This window comes from Maniola jurtina, chromosome 23 (assembly GCF_905333055.1).
Source record: "Maniola jurtina chromosome 23, ilManJurt1.1, whole genome shotgun sequence".
Taxonomy (NCBI): domain Eukaryota; kingdom Metazoa; phylum Arthropoda; class Insecta; order Lepidoptera; family Nymphalidae; genus Maniola; species Maniola jurtina.
In genome coordinates, this window is record NC_060051.1 from 3,821,095 (window position 1) to 3,840,323 (window position 19,229).

Here is a 19,229-nt window from a genome sequence, read left to right on the forward strand (position 1 = left end):
TTCTGTGGATGATTTTCTTCTAAATCCCTTGTTATCTTAAACAGTATTTTCTCAATCGGCTTACTTCTTTTTATTTTTTTTATATGTTTTTTTAATTTTCACGTATTTTTTTTCTCTGTACTCTTTGTTGTCTTGGAGTCAACAAAGAGTTTTGATTTTCTATTCTTCTTTAGTCTCAAAATAATCCGAAGAGTTAAGTAAGGATGTCTTCCTCACCACTGTTATTTATCTTGCTTATCGACGAAGTTATGCGTCGTGTCACCAATAGTCCGAAAGGGATATCATGGAGCAGTAGGCAACTTGAAGACCTTGACTATGCAGATGACCTTGTTCTCATATCAGATTGACTCGAATACATTAAGTCCAAATCAAAATACCTACAAGACAAAGTTCCTTAACTAGTCTGCCGATTACCACAAAGAAAACAGTGAAGATGAGGATAAGTACTACTGCTTCAGAACCATTTTATTTAGAAGACAAACCAATTAAACAGGTGGAGGAGTTCTATAACCTCGGTAGCATCATTTCTCCTAGCGGCGGTGCCAAGGCTGATGTCAATAACTGGATTATAAAAGCTAAAGCTCTCTCTGTTTGAATCGCTTGTAAATTCATTCTTCTTATACAGGTGTGAAACGTGGAAACAACTATATCGCTAATCCACAGAATTCAGGTTTTCCACAATAAGAGTTTCAGTGTTATTCCCCGCATTTTCTGGTCTAACACGATCAGAAATGAGGACTTGTGGTACAAATGCCAGCAACTCCCAGTTAATAAGGAAATAGCTTTGAGGCGATTGTGATTGGTCGGGCATATTTTGCGAAGAGAGGAAGAAAACGTTGCTCAAGCGGCATTTATTGAAACGTGCCTATCTGGCAGCCTGGCGGTCAAATGAGACCTGGTCGAACAACAAACTCCTAGAGGAGGCCCATTGAAGCAGACCTTAAAAGAATGGAATTCTCGTGGAACCATGTCAAAGCAGCAACCAAAGGTAGGGAGACCTAGAAAACAACTGCTGTAGCCCTAATATCCAAGAAGGAATGAAAGGACTCCATCATTCTTCTTTACGTTTCGCATATTTTTCTAGATCTTTCTTTAGTTCTTCGTTTTTGTTTGTTTTTTGTGTTTTTAGCCTGCGCTAATTTTTTTTCGCGCGTTTTTGACTATTTCTTTTCACTATGGTAGTTTCTAAAATCGATATATGATGGTTATTTTTAATATTGAAATACCACGAGGTGCAATAATTTTGAATAGTTATATCTAAATTGCTTGGAACAATATGGGCTACTAATTCAACTGATAAGTTAAAGAATTACTGAAGATCAATATTTTGTCACGTGATTTAATGTCAAAGGATATGAAGAAAATTACACAATTTTGGAACAACATTATTTCCTGAAAAATTGATCACCTCCTTCAATTCAACATCATTACCTTCAATTTAAAAACGGAAGGAAAATTACGGTAATGATAGAGCGTAAATGAGGTTTTGGCAGTTTTAATTGTCTAACGTCGTATTTTAAAATGCAATATATATGAACATCAAACTACATACTTATGTTGTTATTAGTGCATGAAAGAAGATAAAATTATTAAGAAAAACTAATTATTTGTCCTAAAATGATGTTGAAGGTAAAGAGTGAAAAGTCGTGCCAAACACCAGTTTTGGCACTAAAAGCGTAAATATTTTTTTTTCTACAAGTGCACGGCCACTTTCCGCAACATGCCTAGATAGACTGATTATGGCTTAGTACGGGGCAGGGGAGAACGGAAGGCAATATGTATACTAGAAGGATATTTTGGAGGTGCCATCTCAGTTGCAGGTAATGACTTTTTTTCTGTGCCAAACATTTGTTATTTTTTTATGACGTAATTAAATGATTCGTACGTGTGAAAATGCATTTTAATTGCTTCTCAGGATGTATATATTAATATGTGAAAAACTCGAGCTCGTTTAAAACCGTCTTCTTTGAAAATCATAGCGATTTTTCCTGAGACTCCTGTTTTACCCGCAGAAGGAGGTGAGTTTTTAATATCAAAAATATTATTTCTGAAGTAACCTTTGTAGTTACAATTTTGAATTTTGGGGCACCCGTAGCTGAATATACAAGAGTTCTTTTGTAATGCAATTCTCATCTGTAACTTCATTCATTATTTTTTTATTTGACCTGATATGTGATTTGCGCCAAATCTGAGAATCACCGGATTAGACTGTGAGGGTAGATTCGCGAGTGAGTCAAGAGCAATCTTTGCCAAAGAGCAAAATGAGTCATAGGATAGTGAATACTTAACAAAAGGCTTACCTTTTGTTAAGTATTCACTATTCCTTTGAGTTCTATTTTGTTAAGTATTGATAGACCTTAGTCTATCTTGCTCACTCATATGAACAAGAATAAGCGCTGTTCAGCCAATGATACGTTTATCGTCACGTTCGTTCATTGGCCTATTGAAGCGAAGCTGTACTCTGTCTCGCTCACTCATATAGTCTATAATACATTATACAACGATTAATGATGCTGGTATATGGCCATATGGCCATTCCGAACGTCCATTTACTTCGCTTAAAAGTCAAGAAGTACTCACAATTTCGTTCTGCAAGCAGTAGAAGATGAATATGAAGAGTCCCTGCAGCGAGTTGAGTATGGTGAAGGTGTAGGCCACGCCCACCGTCTGCTCGTTCAGGTAAAGCAGCCCAAAGGTCCAAGTCAGGCCTAGCAGGACGGCGAGGACAACTGAACTGTTTAGCCATACCCTGGGGGAAAAAGATTTATGTTGTATGAGGCTTCCTAAAATCACACACATATTGTTAACGTAAAACCGAACGTTGCATTCTGTAGACGTTTGAACATTACAAGTGTAAATTAAAAATTTATAACACCCCCGACAAGTGAACGTTACAGTAACTAGAAAAGGGCTGATAACTTTCAAACGGCTGAACCGATTTTCTTGGATTATAGCTAAGAACACTCTCGATTAAGCCACCTTTCAAACAAGAAAAACTAAATTAAAATCGGTTCATTAGTTTAGGAGCTACGATGCCACAGACAGATACACAGATACACACGTCAAACTTGTAACACCCCTTTTTTTGGGTCGGGGGTTAAAAATGGATACGAAAAACCAATAGTAGTAGAAGTAGCAGTTGATATAACTAAAACTGTGACCGAAATTGGCTAAAACTCTACATTTCGAAAAGCACTAAGCTATTGGTTCCAGTAATTATTGAAAATACACTAACTGGAAGAATATTCTAGATTAAAAGAACCAAATTTTAGTAACCGCAGGTTCTATTCATACTTTGTCTAAGCTTTACACAAGCTTAGACAAACTTTGTCTAGGCAGGGATTTAACTTACCTTATTTTATATAATTTAGAGTTTTCTTTCGCTTTGATAGATACCGTGGAGTGACGACACATCAAATAACTCACGAAGATCAGACATAACCAATTGGCCTGAAATATAAAGAAATCATTTGAAAATCTAAAGAAAATGTTCTAAAAAGACAGTTTCATATCTGATTTAACGATTTGAAAACACTTTAGGTAAAAAAAACGCAATTTTCCAATTTATATTTCTGACGACTAAATAGTCGTCATGTTTGAAAAATTGCCTGCGCAAGCTTGAAATTTTTCAAAATTGCGTTACATTTTTTTAAAAGGGGTTCACAAAACTTTTATTATGTTTTGAAGTAAAAGTACCTAACTATTAGGCACTTTTACTACTTTAAAACGCCTCGATAATTTTTTTGCCTTCAAACAGCTGTTCTATTTGGCGGCCATTTTAAATATGGACGAAAGTAAAATAAAGAAAAATGATCTGAGTTACTCTCAAGATACTCTTAGTGAAGTTTTACTAAATTTTTAATAGATCAATATCGACTGACACAAAATTTTAACTTACCAGTAACACCAACCCAGCTGGCACCACAAAGCTCAAGATAAACCACCGGTCAGTGGTCAGCCAGCATTGGTGTGGGGTCCCATACCCCGTGGGGAAGGAAGATGCTGATGCTAGTACAACAAGCGCGGGCGCCAAGTACGCCCCTGCACAGTACCACCGAGCTCTGGGGCGTTCCGGCTCGAACACTTCCACTAGCATCGCATATAGGTGGAACCCTGGAAGGATATCGCATAACATTAGCTTTCCAGACGTAGAAACTGATAATCTAGTTGTCTGGTGGGAGGCTTCGGCCGTGGCTAGTTACCACCTTACCGGCAAACCCGTGCCGCCAAGCGATTTAGCGTTCCGGTACGATACCGTTTAGAAATCAAAAAGGGAATGTGTTTGGTAAACCCTCCCTTCCCCCCTTCCGGCTTCTATCTTAGACTGCATCTTCATTTACCACCAGGTGAGATTGCAGTCAAGGGCTAACTTGTATCTGAATAAAAAAAATAGTCTGCCATATTGCTAGCGGAGCTTGTCACGCGCCACCGCCGCATTGCCAAAGTAAATAAAACTTAGTATGTTAGTTATCAAGATAAACGCAGCCCCTCAAACTACCAATGACCAAATAGGTAATGATCAAAATAATAAACAAGTGTAAATTATAAATTTATAACACCCCCGACAAGTGAAGGTTACAGTAACTAGAAAAGACCGAAAAGACCCGATAACTTTCAAACGGCTGAACTGATTTTCTTGGACTATTCCGCGCCTACGATCTAAAGTATCTGAGTTTTCCAAAACATCATTTTCAAATAAATAATTATGTATTTAGGCAACGTCCATCTTGACAGCTTGACATTTGTCAATTGACATAATATTATGAACCTAACGGTTATCTAACCTTCTTTTCTACAAGAAAACTAGAAAAGAGCTGATAACTCTTAAACGGCTGAACCAATTTTTTTGGATTATAGCTAAGAACACTCTCGATCAAGCCACCTTTCAAACAAAAAAAAGTAAATTCAAATTGGTTCATTCGTTTAGGCGCTACGATGCCACAGACAGATACACAGATACACAGACACACAGATACACAGATACACACGTCAAACTCATAACACCCATCTTTTTGGGTCGGGGGTTAAAAAGGCTCACCTTCTAGAAACATCCAAGCGAAAGCCGCTAAGAAGAAATAGTGCAGGAGTCCAGCGATAATGCCGCACATTATACGGTCCTGAGTCTGATCGATCCCGAATAAAAACACCACCTCGGCGATCAGGAGACACACGCACAGATTCTTGTGGATAAGCACGCGATCCGACTAGAAATAGGAAAAAAAATATTAGCTGCAAATTCTGGAGCCAATTTTCCTCAACGACGTATCTTCATGTTCTGGAAAAAGCAAGTGCTTTTCAAAAACAATTAAAACACCGGGAATCCTCTATTGTTGTAGAATTGTCGTATAGTGGTTGGTAGCTAATGTAAGTTTTAAAACTCGTCATTTTTTTATTGAAGTGACAGCTTCTGACCGAGTAGCAAAAACTTACAGAATATGGAAGCTGGCAATTCCACTGATCAACAATCATCATCCGATATCGGATTGATCATCTCAACCGATAGACAACTGCTGGACCTACTCTAAATTTTCATACTCCACGATCTTGTGCCGCTTATGTCCAGGGGCTCCCTGCGACTCCGCAGATCCTGGATGCTGCTGATGTTGTCCGTAGCTTCATGGAGGTCCTCTAACGACCCTTTTCCTGTGAAGCGTCAGCATTCCAGTTCCTTGGACTCTTAGCTATGAGCAATTCATGGCTTCAGTGGTTTCTTAGCGCGATTTCTAGAGGTATAATTTAACTCACCTTCATGTTCCTAAAACACTGGAACACAATGATCGCAGCCAGTAGCGCAACCGCGGAGATTGCGCAACCAACCACTGTCACCAGCCGCAGCGCCATCTGGTGGGTTGCGCTGAGGGTTACTCCGTGAACATCCATCAGGATCGCGAAGTTGGTGAGATGGGAACACGCGCAACCTGTGTGGGTGAGGTTCGACCATTCCACTTGGCAACCTTCGTGTGACCAGCCGCTGTGAAAGAAAACAACTCAATTATGTGGGTATTTCGATATGATATCAGGACTGGAAATAAGTTTTTCCATAAGAAAGTTATGAAAAGCTGAAATTTAGACTTTATAAATTATGGAATGTTAGAGGGTATGGAATGTTATTTTTAAGGAGCTTAGAATGTCTAGAAGTACAATGTGCAGGAATATTTCCAAGAAATTCAACCAGTATATGACTACAGATTTTTCTTCCTGTCCCAAATCAAACTCAAATCTGTATCTAGCCCCATTTTAAGAATGCTTTATTTTCATATATGTATATTTTGTATATTTGAATTATTTAGAATTCGATTTTCAAATAGGATTTAACTGGATAAATTTGGGATACATAGATTTAAAAAATGTATTGATTGTTACCATTTTCTTTTGATTGTGATTAATAAACTTATTTATTTGAACAAATTTTACTTATGCAATAGGTACTTACTGTAAAGTGTAATCCCAAAAGACGCAGGCTGGGTTGGTGACATTTTCAGTTTTCAAGTGCTTCATGGTGAGGCGTACCATTTGTGAAAGTTGTATGTGTCGGCCATTCCCCAAGCTTGCTGATATAACCTGAACAATAATAATAATTAGACATGGCATTACATTAAGTATGAACATTACATGAGAAATAATTTTACTAAATATGAGTTCTAAAGCACTTACCTTAGAGTTCAAAACCCTGGTGATGTTTTTCTTCTCCCGTTCAGAGTTGATGCTGGTAGAAGATGCCGGATCAGAAGTGTAGGCAGCAAACTGTGGGCTCTTTCCGAATGTAGGTGGAAGGATTTCTTCGAGACGATCAAACGCGAAAAAGACTATCCTGACTAGGTCGATTTGGTGATTTTCTGAAAGTAAATCGATTTTATAAGAAATATTATATATCTAGGGATTTAGATTTTAAACATTTTCTTTTTCTTTGATTATCACATCTGGCTATTTTTCTGGATATGCGTGAATCTTTCCAATTTTACTGTATGTCGTCAAATAAAAAGCTTATGAACTGGTCAAGTTTACAAAATTCTACAAGGAATTGTTTTTTTTTTTTTTTTTTTATTTGAACTTGAGTATTTGACGCTTATCCAACTGAATATAAGTAAATTTTTTCAATGGGAATGGATTTAAAAAATCTCCTATTAATAGTAGTAGATAAGAAGTAGTTACCAAGTAAAGCAGCTTTGGGTATGGTGATCGTGTCCTCAGAAGCCTTCCATTGTTCTTGAGCGATGACCGATGGAAATGTTTCGTCTTCTACGTTCTTTACTTCTAGGACTCTTACGGAAAGACCTGGAGAAAAATACTAATGTTAAAACCATGGACTTTATGAAAGCACAATGAAGATCACAGACTATATTCTTACCATAAATAGACAAACAAGTCGAACAACTTATATTATGAGCACACCAATTATGGTTGACATGTTGCATCACAAAAGAAATATCCAGCGTGATGAATGGGTGATAACTAGAGAATATTTCTGTTAGCAAATAAAATTGAGACTTTATACCATACGGGAGTCAGAGGCAGATTAGCAACGTTGTGCTACATAATTATTATCATCCGTACTAATATTATAAATGCGAAAGTGTGTCCGTCTGTCTGCTACCTTTTCACGGCCCAACAGTTTAACCAATTCTGACGAAATTTGGTACAGGGTTAGCTTATATCCCGGGGACGGACAAAGGCTACTGTTTATCCCGGAAAATCAAACAGTTACCACGGGATCTTTAAAAACATAAATCCACGCGGACGAAGTCGCGGACATCCTCTAGTTATCTCATACTTAATAATAATATGATAATATAAAAATAGTGAACAAGTCCTGACCATGACTTGCTCCCTTACTGCGTTTTTGAGGTTATGTCAAATGACGAAACTTCTATTTTCTTATTAATTTGTTTACATGATGATTTGAGGATATTGTAAATGTTCCAATTAGCCCTTAATATCCTTATGGTGTATTTGTGAATAGTAATTTACACTTATACTTACAAATATTCTTCACAATCTGCAAGATGGTCTTCTCTTTGGTGACAGCGTCAGCCAACAGAAACGCGTTTTCTTCCAGCTGTGTGAGCAGCGCACTCGCTACTCTGTTCTGTGCGTCTGCGCTGAGGTCTGACCAGGACGCACGTTGGCTTTCTTCTAACAGGTTTGAACCTAAAGAATAATAGGTTATAACATAGATTTAGAATATCTGCATCCTTTTCTTTTTAATATTGCTAAAAAGGGACGGAACATAATTTTACATATAAAGACTCTAAATTTTAGAGCAATAGGCTCGCGACTGGCAGCAAATTTTTTGACTTTGCAACGATATAATCCCAAAAACTTCAGGAGAATAATTAAATAATTCCATTTCTACGGTTTCAACTAAAGCTTCAAGACATAAAAGTTTGAAGAATATTATATATTTTTTTATCTGACCTCAAAAATGTGGGTACTTTGAAATCTTCACTTACGCCTAAGGTTAGTACGAGTACTTAATCATTTTCAGGTGTTATACAAAACTTACCAGTCTTAATAACTCCAAGTAGCATATCAGTAACAATGGCCTCGGGGTCGGGAAAGGATTTTATGTTCTGCGACATGCGTTGGGCGAGCTTCTTCATAATGCTTGTTGTTGTCATCATGTCACCTCCGTAGAGACTTTTTGATGAAGTCACCTTGAACAAATTATATTTTATTAGATACTTCATGCTTTTTAATCGAGAAAAAACCGGCCAAGTGCGCCTGAGACTCGCGCACTGAGGGTTTCGTACTCGGGTTTTTTCACGATAAATCAAAAACTATAATGCATAAAAATAAATAAAAACCAGCCAAGTGCGAGTCGGACTCGCGCACCGAGGGTTCCGCACTCGGGTATTTTTTCTGCCATTTTGCACGATAAATCAAAAACGATTATGCATAAAAATAAATGAAAATCCGTTTTAGAATGTTCAGGTAAAGCCCTTTCATATGATACCCGACTTGGTATAGTTATCTTACTTTAAAAATTGAAAATTATTATTATATTTTCATGAACACATTTTAATTTTTTTTGTGATGCAAGCAAAAATTCACGGTTTTCGAACTTTTTCCTTTACTTGTGCTATAAGACCTACCTACCTGCAAAATTTCATAATTCTAGGTCCATCGCAGTCAGGGACTAACTTGTAATGGAATAAAAAACCCCATTGAAGATACCTACCATCAACTTATTCAGTTATTTTTCATCTCGTTTCCAATTCTTTACGTATTTCCAAATTCTCTTCGCCTTAAAATAAATTAAATGCATAGTAATAACAAAAACATACCTGCGCTAGATCGTTGCTAATGCTCAGCAGTGATTCGCCTTCTCGGACCCTGGCTTCCAAACTGTTCAGCCAGACGGACCTGCACTCACTGAGGTCTGGTGTAGCACCGTGCCATTCTGGTATCGAGTCCGCTGCAAAAACAAAAAAATTAATATTTAACAGGTTGTTAGGTACAAATTACTGTAAGCTGGACGGCTAAGGTGTCTATCGCTGAGGTTCTTGCCTGGAACACACAGACAGAAGAACACACAGAAACAGAAAAACTTACAGAAGAAGGCCGAGTTAGTTAAAACCATCAAGCAGCGTAAGTTCTCGGACCTGGGCCATGTATTAAGACAGATAGGTACCGCCTGCTGCAGACAATTATGATTGGTAAATTAGCTGGAAAAACTTCAAGGCCAGAAGGTTCGACTCTTATCGCTTCATGTTTGTAGATAGACGATAGCGAAATGTATCTAGGTAACAGTAAAGCAGGATAACCTATATCCTATTAAATTCCAAATCAACTTTGACTAAAACAATCTAAGGAACAGAATAAAGGAAGACCACAATTCATAATAGATCCATTTATAAAGTCGATATTCAAAACCCCAGAGAAATACTAAATAGCTTGTTTGAATAACTTACAGTACATCAAGTCTCCAATAAGATTAAGGCTAGCTTGCGCGTCTGGCATATTAACTGAGCCACGGTAGTCAATCAAATGTTCTGGAGAATCACCATCGCGACCTGAAATTATTGCAAAGAATTCATTTAAGTCTCTTGATTATCCCCTATTAATCATATTTCTCTAAGGTAGTCTTCAGCTAATCAATCTGGTATAAATCTGATTCAGTTAGATAGATAGTTGAAACATTTTTTTGAAATTCTTTTATTTATAGTTGAAACGTTAAAATATCTACATATTTATGATTTTCATTTTCTCACCATCAAGGATTAAACTACATATACCAAATTGACACAAAAGTTGTAACTTATTTGCATTTGCGTGTTTTGTCCTGCCTGACAAAATTCAGTTCCTAACATTTAAAAAGAACTTTGACCTTGTACTTGCACAGTAGATGATTTATTGATCATTTTTGTGGTACAAAAGCGCGATGGCGGGGGTGCTTGTTTCGCTACACGATTAATCGTCAAACTTCCACTTCTCGCACTGCAGGAGAGTACAATACCTATGCGTAGACACATCTCCTCAACAATCGCCCAGTGCCAAGATCATTGTGTAGTTTTTTATTCTGATGCCAAATAGAACTAACCTTTTAGCAAAGCCTCAGACCCCAATCTTCTAATAAGCTGCATTTGTCTTTCATTCGGTGGATCCAGACCTAAATCGTGGTAGTTTTCTCCTGATTGCAGTCCTGAACTGCCGCGTCTTCTTGGTCGCTCCTCTTCAATGTAAGGGTGGGATGTGAGGGTACATCTAGAAATATAATTAACACATGTAATGGTTGCAAGGGATGCAAGACGCGATGCGGGGATGTCCACAACGCGAATCTATATTATACGCACAGCTAAAGTGGTTGGGTAGGTGTGCATGACGCCATTAAATATCGTAGAACGAGACGCGTGTTCCCGTTTCGTAGTCGCTTTGGTCGCGCAAGTTTGGATGACGCTTTACGCTGCATTTAGCAACTTCATTGTGTTCATCCACACCAAGGAAATTTCATCCTGAGCAGAGGACAATTATTGTCTGCGGCGGACAAAAATGTATCACTAAAAACCGCATCGCTTAACACACATGATGGACTGTTTGGTAATAGGTACCTACATCGATACACCGTAGTAATCGTAACTTTTGTCTTACATGGACAATAATCGCTCGTTGTGGCTTAATTTGAAGCAGGAACTAGTAAATGTCAAAATCTTACTTCCATCTTGCCAACCCAGTAGCTCCTCCAGGACAAGGTTGAACAGCGTATGTGCCAACCAGCGTCCAGTTCCAATGGAGACCGCGAGCGTTGATCTGTGGACAGTAGGTTCTTCGGCCGATAGCTGGCGTTGCGATTGTAGCTGCAAGAGATAACAGGACTTTAAAAAAAGTCTTCATTCCTCTTTTTTTCCTTTATCTATATAATTAATATTGGTATTTACATAGGTTCTATTTTTTTAAGTATAACTATTTAATTTCAGAACATCTTAAATCCAAATTATTAAAACAATGAACCTAAAACTAAAAACCTTAAAGAATATATATAATATTATATCATATGGATATATTATAATAAAATAATATGTATTATATATATGGATCGAAATATATGGATGAGACAAATACACCAAACAATCACAGTATGACGCTAGAAAAAAAAATTTTTGATGGCAAGGCACGTGCACGATCAGCAGGTATTTTGTGGTGCTCGTTCGTAACCTCTCGCAGCCTCTGTTGTACCTTTTGATATAGGAACCCATACGTCATAATTCTCACAAGAAGTTTTGCTCCAAAATTTTATTATTTACATAAAATTGCAAATAGTCCTTTTCATAAATCAAATGTAACCGAATCAAATAATACTGTATGTAAATGTCTAACATATCAAACCTTCTGAACCCACGAACAATAGTAGCGAAAAAAGATACTAAGTAAATACGCAAATACAATAAAATTGTGTATACTATTGGACATGTTGGCCCGATGGTAATGTAACAAAGGAATTCCTTTTCTTTCACGTGAATAAATTGGGATATGTAGGCATACAATCTGAATGTATGAAGACTGTCTAAGTAGAAATGAAATGTGAATGAAATTTCGAATAAACAGCGCTAAACTAGTGAAATCAAAATGAAAAAAGTCTGTCTGTCTGTCTGTCTGCTACCTTTTCACGCCCCAACAGTTTAACCGATTTTGACGTTTGGTACAGAGTTAGCTTATACCCCGGGAACGGACATAGGCTATTTTTTGTCCCGGAAAATCAAAGAGTTCCCACGGGATTCCTAAAGACCCATCCGCTGAACCGATTTGTATGAAATTTGGTACCGAGGTAGCTTACGTCCATGTTATTGACATAGACAACTTTTTATCCCGGAAACCAAACAGTTCCCACGGGATCTTCAGAAACCTAAATCCACGCGGACGAAGTCGCGGGCATCCTCTAGTACATAATATTTTGTATCATTGCTCAATCTTATGAACAAAAACTTCTTATTACTTACAAAATGCTTTATTGAACTCGTCAAGAACGTCGCTTTCCAGTGGTCGATTCTCTTTAGGCATATGTATAGTTGGGTCTGCAACTTCGTCTTTGGGTGCCCAATGGAGGGTTTCATCAGTTACTGCTGCTGAAAGAGTCAAGACATATTTTTTTATAAAATTCATTTCTATAGGTATGTCATAGTGATCATATTTTTGTCTAACGTTATTTCTATATTATATCATAGGTAGGTATATTAAAAGGTCTATGAATCAATGGAATTAACATCCATACTCCATACAAATATTCTAAATGCGAAAGTGTGTCTGTCTGTTTTCTGTCTGTCTGTCTATCTGCTAGCTTTTCACGGTCCAACAGTTTAAGCAATTTTGATGTTTAGTACAGAGTTAGCTCACATCCCGGGGAAGGGATACTTTTTATCCCGGAAAATCAAAGAGTTCCCACGGGATTTTATTGTTTTTAGTGAGGTCAGCATATTCTATTACAAACTTCACAATTCTGCAGCCAAGCATTGGTTAAGTATATTGCTGATATTGCTCATCAGGATCAACTTAACTGCTTAATTGCTAGTTTCTGAAGAAATTCAACTCCTTAGTTCAAACAAAGTAATATAATATAGGTATCAACTTACAAATTTCATCGTCTTTTTCCTTCGGTTTGTCCATTTTCGGACTGCTGTCTGTCTCCGCCACCTTTGGAGTTTCTTCTTTGACATCTGGTATCTTCTCTACCTGTGGTGGTTCTCTTTCTGATGACGAATCTGGTTGTCTTGTTGTTGTTTTCTGAAATATTAGATTATTTACATGATTTTTAATAATCATTCCTTAATTAATGTTACTTTATATGAGAAGATGATCCCAAAGAAGATTAGAGAGGATCGTACTGTAAGAAGATAGATAAGAGGAAGCAAGCAGGCGGATAATTACTGCCGCTCAATAAGCTAAAAACATTAGAGGAACCGCCAAACTGTTGCTGGCTTTCAAGGAATTTGTTTATCTGCCCCTTGGAAAATCCCACATTGTAATTTAGAAGAAGCAGAAAAATGGAAGCTGGTAACACAACTGAATTTGATTCCACTGCTAATGATCCTTGGTAACACTTCCTGTTGTTTTATTCAAATTGCCTAGCAGTTCAGAGTTGCTCCTCTAAGTTAAATGCAGCGATAACCTAGGGGTTCCTATTAGGGAAGTCCAGGGTTCGATTTCGGGCACGCACTCTTATTTTTTTGGAGTTATGTGCGTTTTAAGCGGTTAAATATCACTTGCTTTAACACTGCAGGAAAACCATCGTGAGAAAACCTGTATATCTGAGAGCTATCCATAATGATCTCCAAGGTGTGTGAAGTCTGCTAATCCGCGCTGGGCCAGCGTAGCAGACTATGCCCTAAGCCCTTGTCACTCTGAGAGGCGACAGTGGGACGGCGATGGGTTGTCATAATGATGATGATGATAAGCCTCAATAGCTCAACGGTTATAAGAGCGGACTAAAATCCGAAAGTCGGCGGTTCAATTCCCACCCGTTGCACTATTGTCGTATACCCACTTCTAGCACAAGCTTAACGCTTAGTTGGAGGGGAAAGGGGAATGTTAGTCACGATTAAAATGACTAATATTCTTTAAAAAAAAAGCAAGATGTTGCTCCCCTTCAATGGAAATCATACCTTAGTGGCAATATTTCCAAGCTGCACTTCAGGAGGCAGTGTGATATGCGGTCGGAAGGTTGGCGGTGTGATCACAGTGGGTTTCTTCTTCTCTTGAGGGGAGAGTACTGGGTTTTTGGGCATTGGCAGCGCAGTGGACCTCCACACAGTCGGCTGGGAGGTAATCAGCCAGGGAGGGGAAGGCCTTGTTGTTGTACTGGTTGTTGATGCTGGAAAAGAACATTTTATATATTATTTTGGTTTCTCATTGCTATTTAATTAAAATAAGATTCTAAAACTAAATCCCAGATACCTGCTGCTGTTTTTTGCTTACCAAAAAAAAAAAGAAAAGAACTGAACAAGAAACACATAAATCTAAGATTTACACCTGTGACACTTTCAAAAAGGTATTTGGTTCGATTTCAGCTGGGTAAGTTTGCTTCTGGACTGCCTAGGTAGTAAATATTTTGGCGGAGGCTAGTTAGGTACTATTACTATACCAGATACAGCAGATGATCATGATTTAGCGTTCTTCTATTTCAGATTCAAACCGTATCATCACTCACCATCAAGTATGTAAGTAGTTTATAGAATAGTAAAGTAACTAGATAATATATTAGAGAACGATTATCAGAGTAAGTATTAGCTATAGATAAAGGCATGGGGTAATCTTTTATGAGCGCTAACTCGCTAATAAACTGCTGTGCAGTTTGACGAGATATAAATTATAAGGAATTCTTGGGCATACTGATAAATAAATTTAAAAAAAACACGTAAATTAAAAAAAAAATTACAAAGAGTAAACTTTACCTGGTACACATTGATAGTGAGCTTCTAAATATTTCAATGTATTCGGACATGGATCGCCGAACATGTTCGTACTGGCCAATATACTGCAGTTCTGGTGCATACTGCATCTGTGGAAACAACATAAAACTAAAATTAATCATACTGCATCTGCAGAAACAACATAAAACTAAAATTAATCATACTGTTTCTGTAGAAACAACATAAAACTAAAATTAATCATACTGTATCTGTAGAAACAACATAAAACTAAAATTAATCATACTGTATCTGTAGAAACAACATAAAACTAAAATTAATCATACTGCATCTGTAGAAACATCATTAAACTAAAATTAATCAAAAGTATCTGGTTCGGACTTCATCCGTGTGAATTTTGATTTTCAAAAACCCGTGGGAACTCTTTGATTTTTTAAATTTTAATAAGTACAAATAACGAGCATACGAGCAGGTGGGTGGCTAAGCGATGAACCGCCAGTGCGTTGCCAGCCTTTCAGGAATTTTTCACGCACATGCAAACTATAGAATCAACTGCCATCGGCGGTGTTCCCACTAGATTACGTGGGGTATTCAAGGGGCGGACCAACAAATTCCTGAAAGGCCGGCAACGCATTGGCGGTACTTCTGGTGCTGCAAATGTTCATGGGCGGTGGTAATCACTTAATATCAGGTGACCCGCCTGCTTTGCTCGCTATTTTATTATTAAAAACACCTGTTTTACCCCTTTAGGGCTTGAATTATCAAAAATCCTTTCTTAGAGGATGTCTGCGTCATAATAGCTATCTGCATACCATGTGCGTTCATAGATCAATCAGTGAGTTAGTGAGCTTATCCTTATATAAATACAGATAATATTAATCACACTAATATTATAAAGGCGAAAGTTTGTGTGTGTGTGTGTGTGTGTGTGTGTGTGTGTGTCTGTGTGTCTGTGTGTCTGAGTGTGTGTGTGTGTGTGTGTGTGGGTGTGTCTGTGTGTCTGTGTGTGTGTGTGTGTGTGTGTGTGTGTGTGTGGTGTGTGTGTGTGTGTGTGTGTGTGTGTGTGTGTGTGTGTGTGTGTGTGTGTGTGTGTGTGTGTGTGTGTGTGTGTGTGTGTGTGTGTGTGTGTGTGTGTGTGTGTGTGTGTGTGTGTGTGTGTTTCTCCTTCACGCAAAAACTACTGGACGGATTTGGCTGAAATTTGGAATGGAGATAGATAATATCTTGGATTAGCACATAGGCTACTTTTTATCCCGGAAAATCAAAGAGTTCCCACAGGATTTCGAAAAACCTAAATCCACGCGGGCGAAGTCGCGGGCATCGGCTAGTTTAAAATAAAACAGCGTCATTTATCAACAATCAATTTAAGGCGCCATTTTGAGACGGGCACCAAGGCAATCTCTCACCAAATATAATAAACTCGGGCGAATATTTAATTTCGGATGCCACCAACCTCTATAATGCTATAACCATTTGCGTTACGTTGTTAAAAGTTACTTACAAGTCTATTACGAAATTGTAAATACATTTCGGTATTTCCTCGACCGAAAGTAACCGTTATTTTTTCATTACAGATCTTTACTCAATACCTATCCATACTAATATTATAATTGCAAAAGTGTGTCTGTCTGTCTGTCTGTCTGCTACCATTTCACGGCCCAACAGTTTAACCGATTCTGACAAAATTTGGTACACGGTTAGCTTATATCCCGGGGACGGACATAGGCTATTTTTTATCCCGGAAAATCAAAGAGATCCCACGGGATTCCTAAAAACCCATCCGCTTAACCAATTTGTATGAAAGGTACCGAGGCAGCTTGCGTCCCTGTAATTGACATAGGCATTTTATCCCAGAAAATCAAACAGTTCCCACGGGATCTTTAAAAACCTAAATCCACGCGGACGAAGTCGCGGGCATCCTCTAGTATCTAAATATATAAAAGGAAAACCTCACACTGACTGACTGAATGATCTATCAACGTCAAATGTCAGTCAGATGTTTTATTTGCTGTGAACTTTTAAAAATACAGAACTATTACATATTTTTAATGGTATCTTATCAGTAATATACTATTATCACCTGTCTTCGTTTTTGCTAGCGTCCTGGTTACACCCTGTACGAACTGTACACTGTATGACTACTTCGGAACTATTTTCACAGATTCGGATTGGATAAGTGCGTAACCACCCTTAGCTGATACCTATCAGCTAAAAGGTATTTAGATATTTTATATATACTATCAGGTATGTATGTACATATTGTTTGTCATCGGTCAATAATAAAGCTATACCCACACAAAGCAACCGCCGCTGCCATTACCACAATAATACTAAAGCTACAAATTAAACCGCAGTATTGTTAGGTTTAATCCCGATATAGTTACGTGCCATATTTTAGCGAAAATTGGAATTTCTATAAGGCCCTGTACACATGGTTTTAATAAACTAGCTGACCCATTTCTTTTTACCCGACTACGGCAGAGCTAAAAGAAAGGGATTTGATTTAAACAGTGTATGTATGTAGGTTTGTATTTAAGTGTGTTCCACCGTAGCGCCTAAACTACTGGGCTGATTTTGATGAATGAAGTTTCAATTTATTCGTTGTTGATCCGGGTGACTTAGACTACATTTTACACGACCAAAATGAAACAGCACTATACCGCTTGCATTAGTCTGTCTCATTTTAACTGAAACTTAAGTCTAAGCAAAGTGCAATCTAAAAAGATTTAATCGATGTGTAATCTTTCGAGCCGGGTACGGTACTTATGTGTGAATATATGTTTAGACAATTTGATTCCATGCAATTCACCTGGCTATAAAAGCAATAGTAATAATAATAATTAATAATACATCATTGCGATAATTAATTAAAAGCAAACACAATAATACGTGTCCAGTTACAACCTAATGAATAAAACCTATTCATTTTCGCCTACTACTAAATTTCTGTGCCTACTTTAGTTTAGATTATAAGGTAAACAAATTGGGGGAACCTTCTCGGAGAAAAGAAAGATTGGGGAAAGACAAGAAAATTATTATGACGAGATAACGACCAACCTTCCATAGTGGAGAGGCAGAAGAAGAAGACGGCCGATGCGACAGACGTGTTCTGGAGTGGAGACCGCGTATTGGTACGCGCAGTGTAGGACAGTCTCCAGCCCGTTGGACCTATGACCTGAAGAAGGTGGCGGGGAGCGGGTGGATGAGGAAGGCGGAGGACCGTGTTTGGTGACGCGCTCTTGGAAAGGCCTATGTCCAGCAGTGGATGCATACAGGCTCATGGATTGGGTGAAATGGATTGGATTGGGTGGATTGGATTGGATGTATTGGATTGGATGGATTGGATTGGATGGATTGGATTGAATGGATTGGATTGGATGGATTGGATTGGAGAAGAAGATGTCAACCAGTGGACGTGGTACTAACCTGCTATGTAAAACCCGTAAACTCCTCGTGCTCATGCAGTTGACACTCCAGTCGGTGTTGCCGTGGTCGTTGCAGATGGTGATCGAGAACCTTCCATAGTTCGCCCTTATGAGGTGGATGACGGAGCCCTCCCCGCACCCAATCTTCAACGTTTTCCCTTCGCACGCGTACGCCGTTTCATATCTTGGTTCTGAAAAAAGAGAAAAAAATAAAAATAAATCTTCTGCCTCAAACAATACCAGACATAATCATCACCATCATCAACCTCTGACCTCACTGGTGCTAAGCGTTGTGGTCTTATAGGAAGGTACCGGGTTCGATTCCCGGTAGGAATTTGGAATTTTATAGTTTTGGTCTGGTCTGGTGGAAGGCTTGGCGGGTTACCACCCTACCGGCAAAGCTGTACCGCCAAGCGATTTAGCGTTCCGGTACAATGCTGTATAGAAACCAAAGGGGTATGGGTTTAATATTATAAAACTGCCATACCCCTTATAGGTAAGCCCCTTTCCGTCTTAGACTGCATCATCACTTACCACCAAGTGAGATTGCAGTCAAAGGCAACTTGTATCTGAATAAAAAACTTGTCGCCACCTTTAAGAATATTATAGAGAACTCTCAGGTATGCAAGTTTCCTCATGATGTCAGACATATTTTAAGTACACCTAATTTTTTTATTCACTAGTTTAATATAGAGTCTTTGACCTAAGAAAATCCCAGGATTAGGTTCACTATTGACTGTAATGCATTGTTGCAGCAACATTACTATGAAGTCAGCCAATCACGAGTGAGATTCACAATGTATCACAATGAGACGGCGAACGTGATACAGGAGCTCAAGGACCTGCACGACCCCAAAGAAGCAAGAAGGGTCAGATACTGTACAATAAAGAAGTTTATCCCATTTTTTCTCGAAAAGGATAAAATTTCGTATGATTGGTAATTTCA

At 38.2% G+C, this 19,229-nt stretch overlaps 1 protein-coding gene across 6 annotated transcripts in view; it reads right to left on the reverse strand.

Moving 5' to 3' along the window:
* The window catches only part of LOC123877355 (latrophilin Cirl), a 494,916-nt gene that overhangs the window by 8,607 nt on the left and 467,080 nt on the right, over positions 1 to 19,229 (reverse strand). For 4 of the 6 annotated variants that reach the window (XM_045924022.1, XM_045924017.1, XM_045924019.1 and 1 more), the window contains exons 3-21: positions 18,285 to 18,474; positions 14,883 to 14,989; positions 14,094 to 14,302; positions 13,065 to 13,215; positions 12,435 to 12,560; positions 11,153 to 11,294; positions 10,541 to 10,704; positions 9,912 to 10,013; positions 9,285 to 9,415; positions 8,504 to 8,654; positions 7,981 to 8,148; positions 7,153 to 7,275; positions 6,655 to 6,836; positions 6,434 to 6,561; positions 5,746 to 5,971; positions 5,039 to 5,204; positions 3,899 to 4,113; positions 3,353 to 3,450; positions 2,581 to 2,749 (exon numbers count right to left, since the gene is read on the reverse strand). In XM_045924022.1, the coding sequence (XP_045779978.1) occupies positions 2,581 to 2,749; positions 3,353 to 3,450; positions 3,899 to 4,113; positions 5,039 to 5,204; positions 5,746 to 5,971; positions 6,434 to 6,561; positions 6,655 to 6,836; positions 7,153 to 7,275; positions 7,981 to 8,148; positions 8,504 to 8,654; positions 9,285 to 9,415; positions 9,912 to 10,013; positions 10,541 to 10,704; positions 11,153 to 11,294; positions 12,435 to 12,560; positions 13,065 to 13,215; positions 14,094 to 14,302; positions 14,883 to 14,989; positions 18,285 to 18,474 (2,948 nt within the window). The remainder of the gene's footprint in view (positions 1 to 2,580; positions 2,750 to 3,352; positions 3,451 to 3,898; positions 4,114 to 5,038; positions 5,205 to 5,745; positions 5,972 to 6,433; positions 6,562 to 6,654; positions 6,837 to 7,152; positions 7,276 to 7,980; positions 8,149 to 8,503; positions 8,655 to 9,284; positions 9,416 to 9,911; positions 10,014 to 10,540; positions 10,705 to 11,152; positions 11,295 to 12,434; positions 12,561 to 13,064; positions 13,216 to 14,093; positions 14,303 to 14,882; positions 14,990 to 18,284; positions 18,475 to 19,229) is intronic. The other 2 variants (XM_045924020.1, XM_045924021.1) reach the window with 2 other exon arrangements.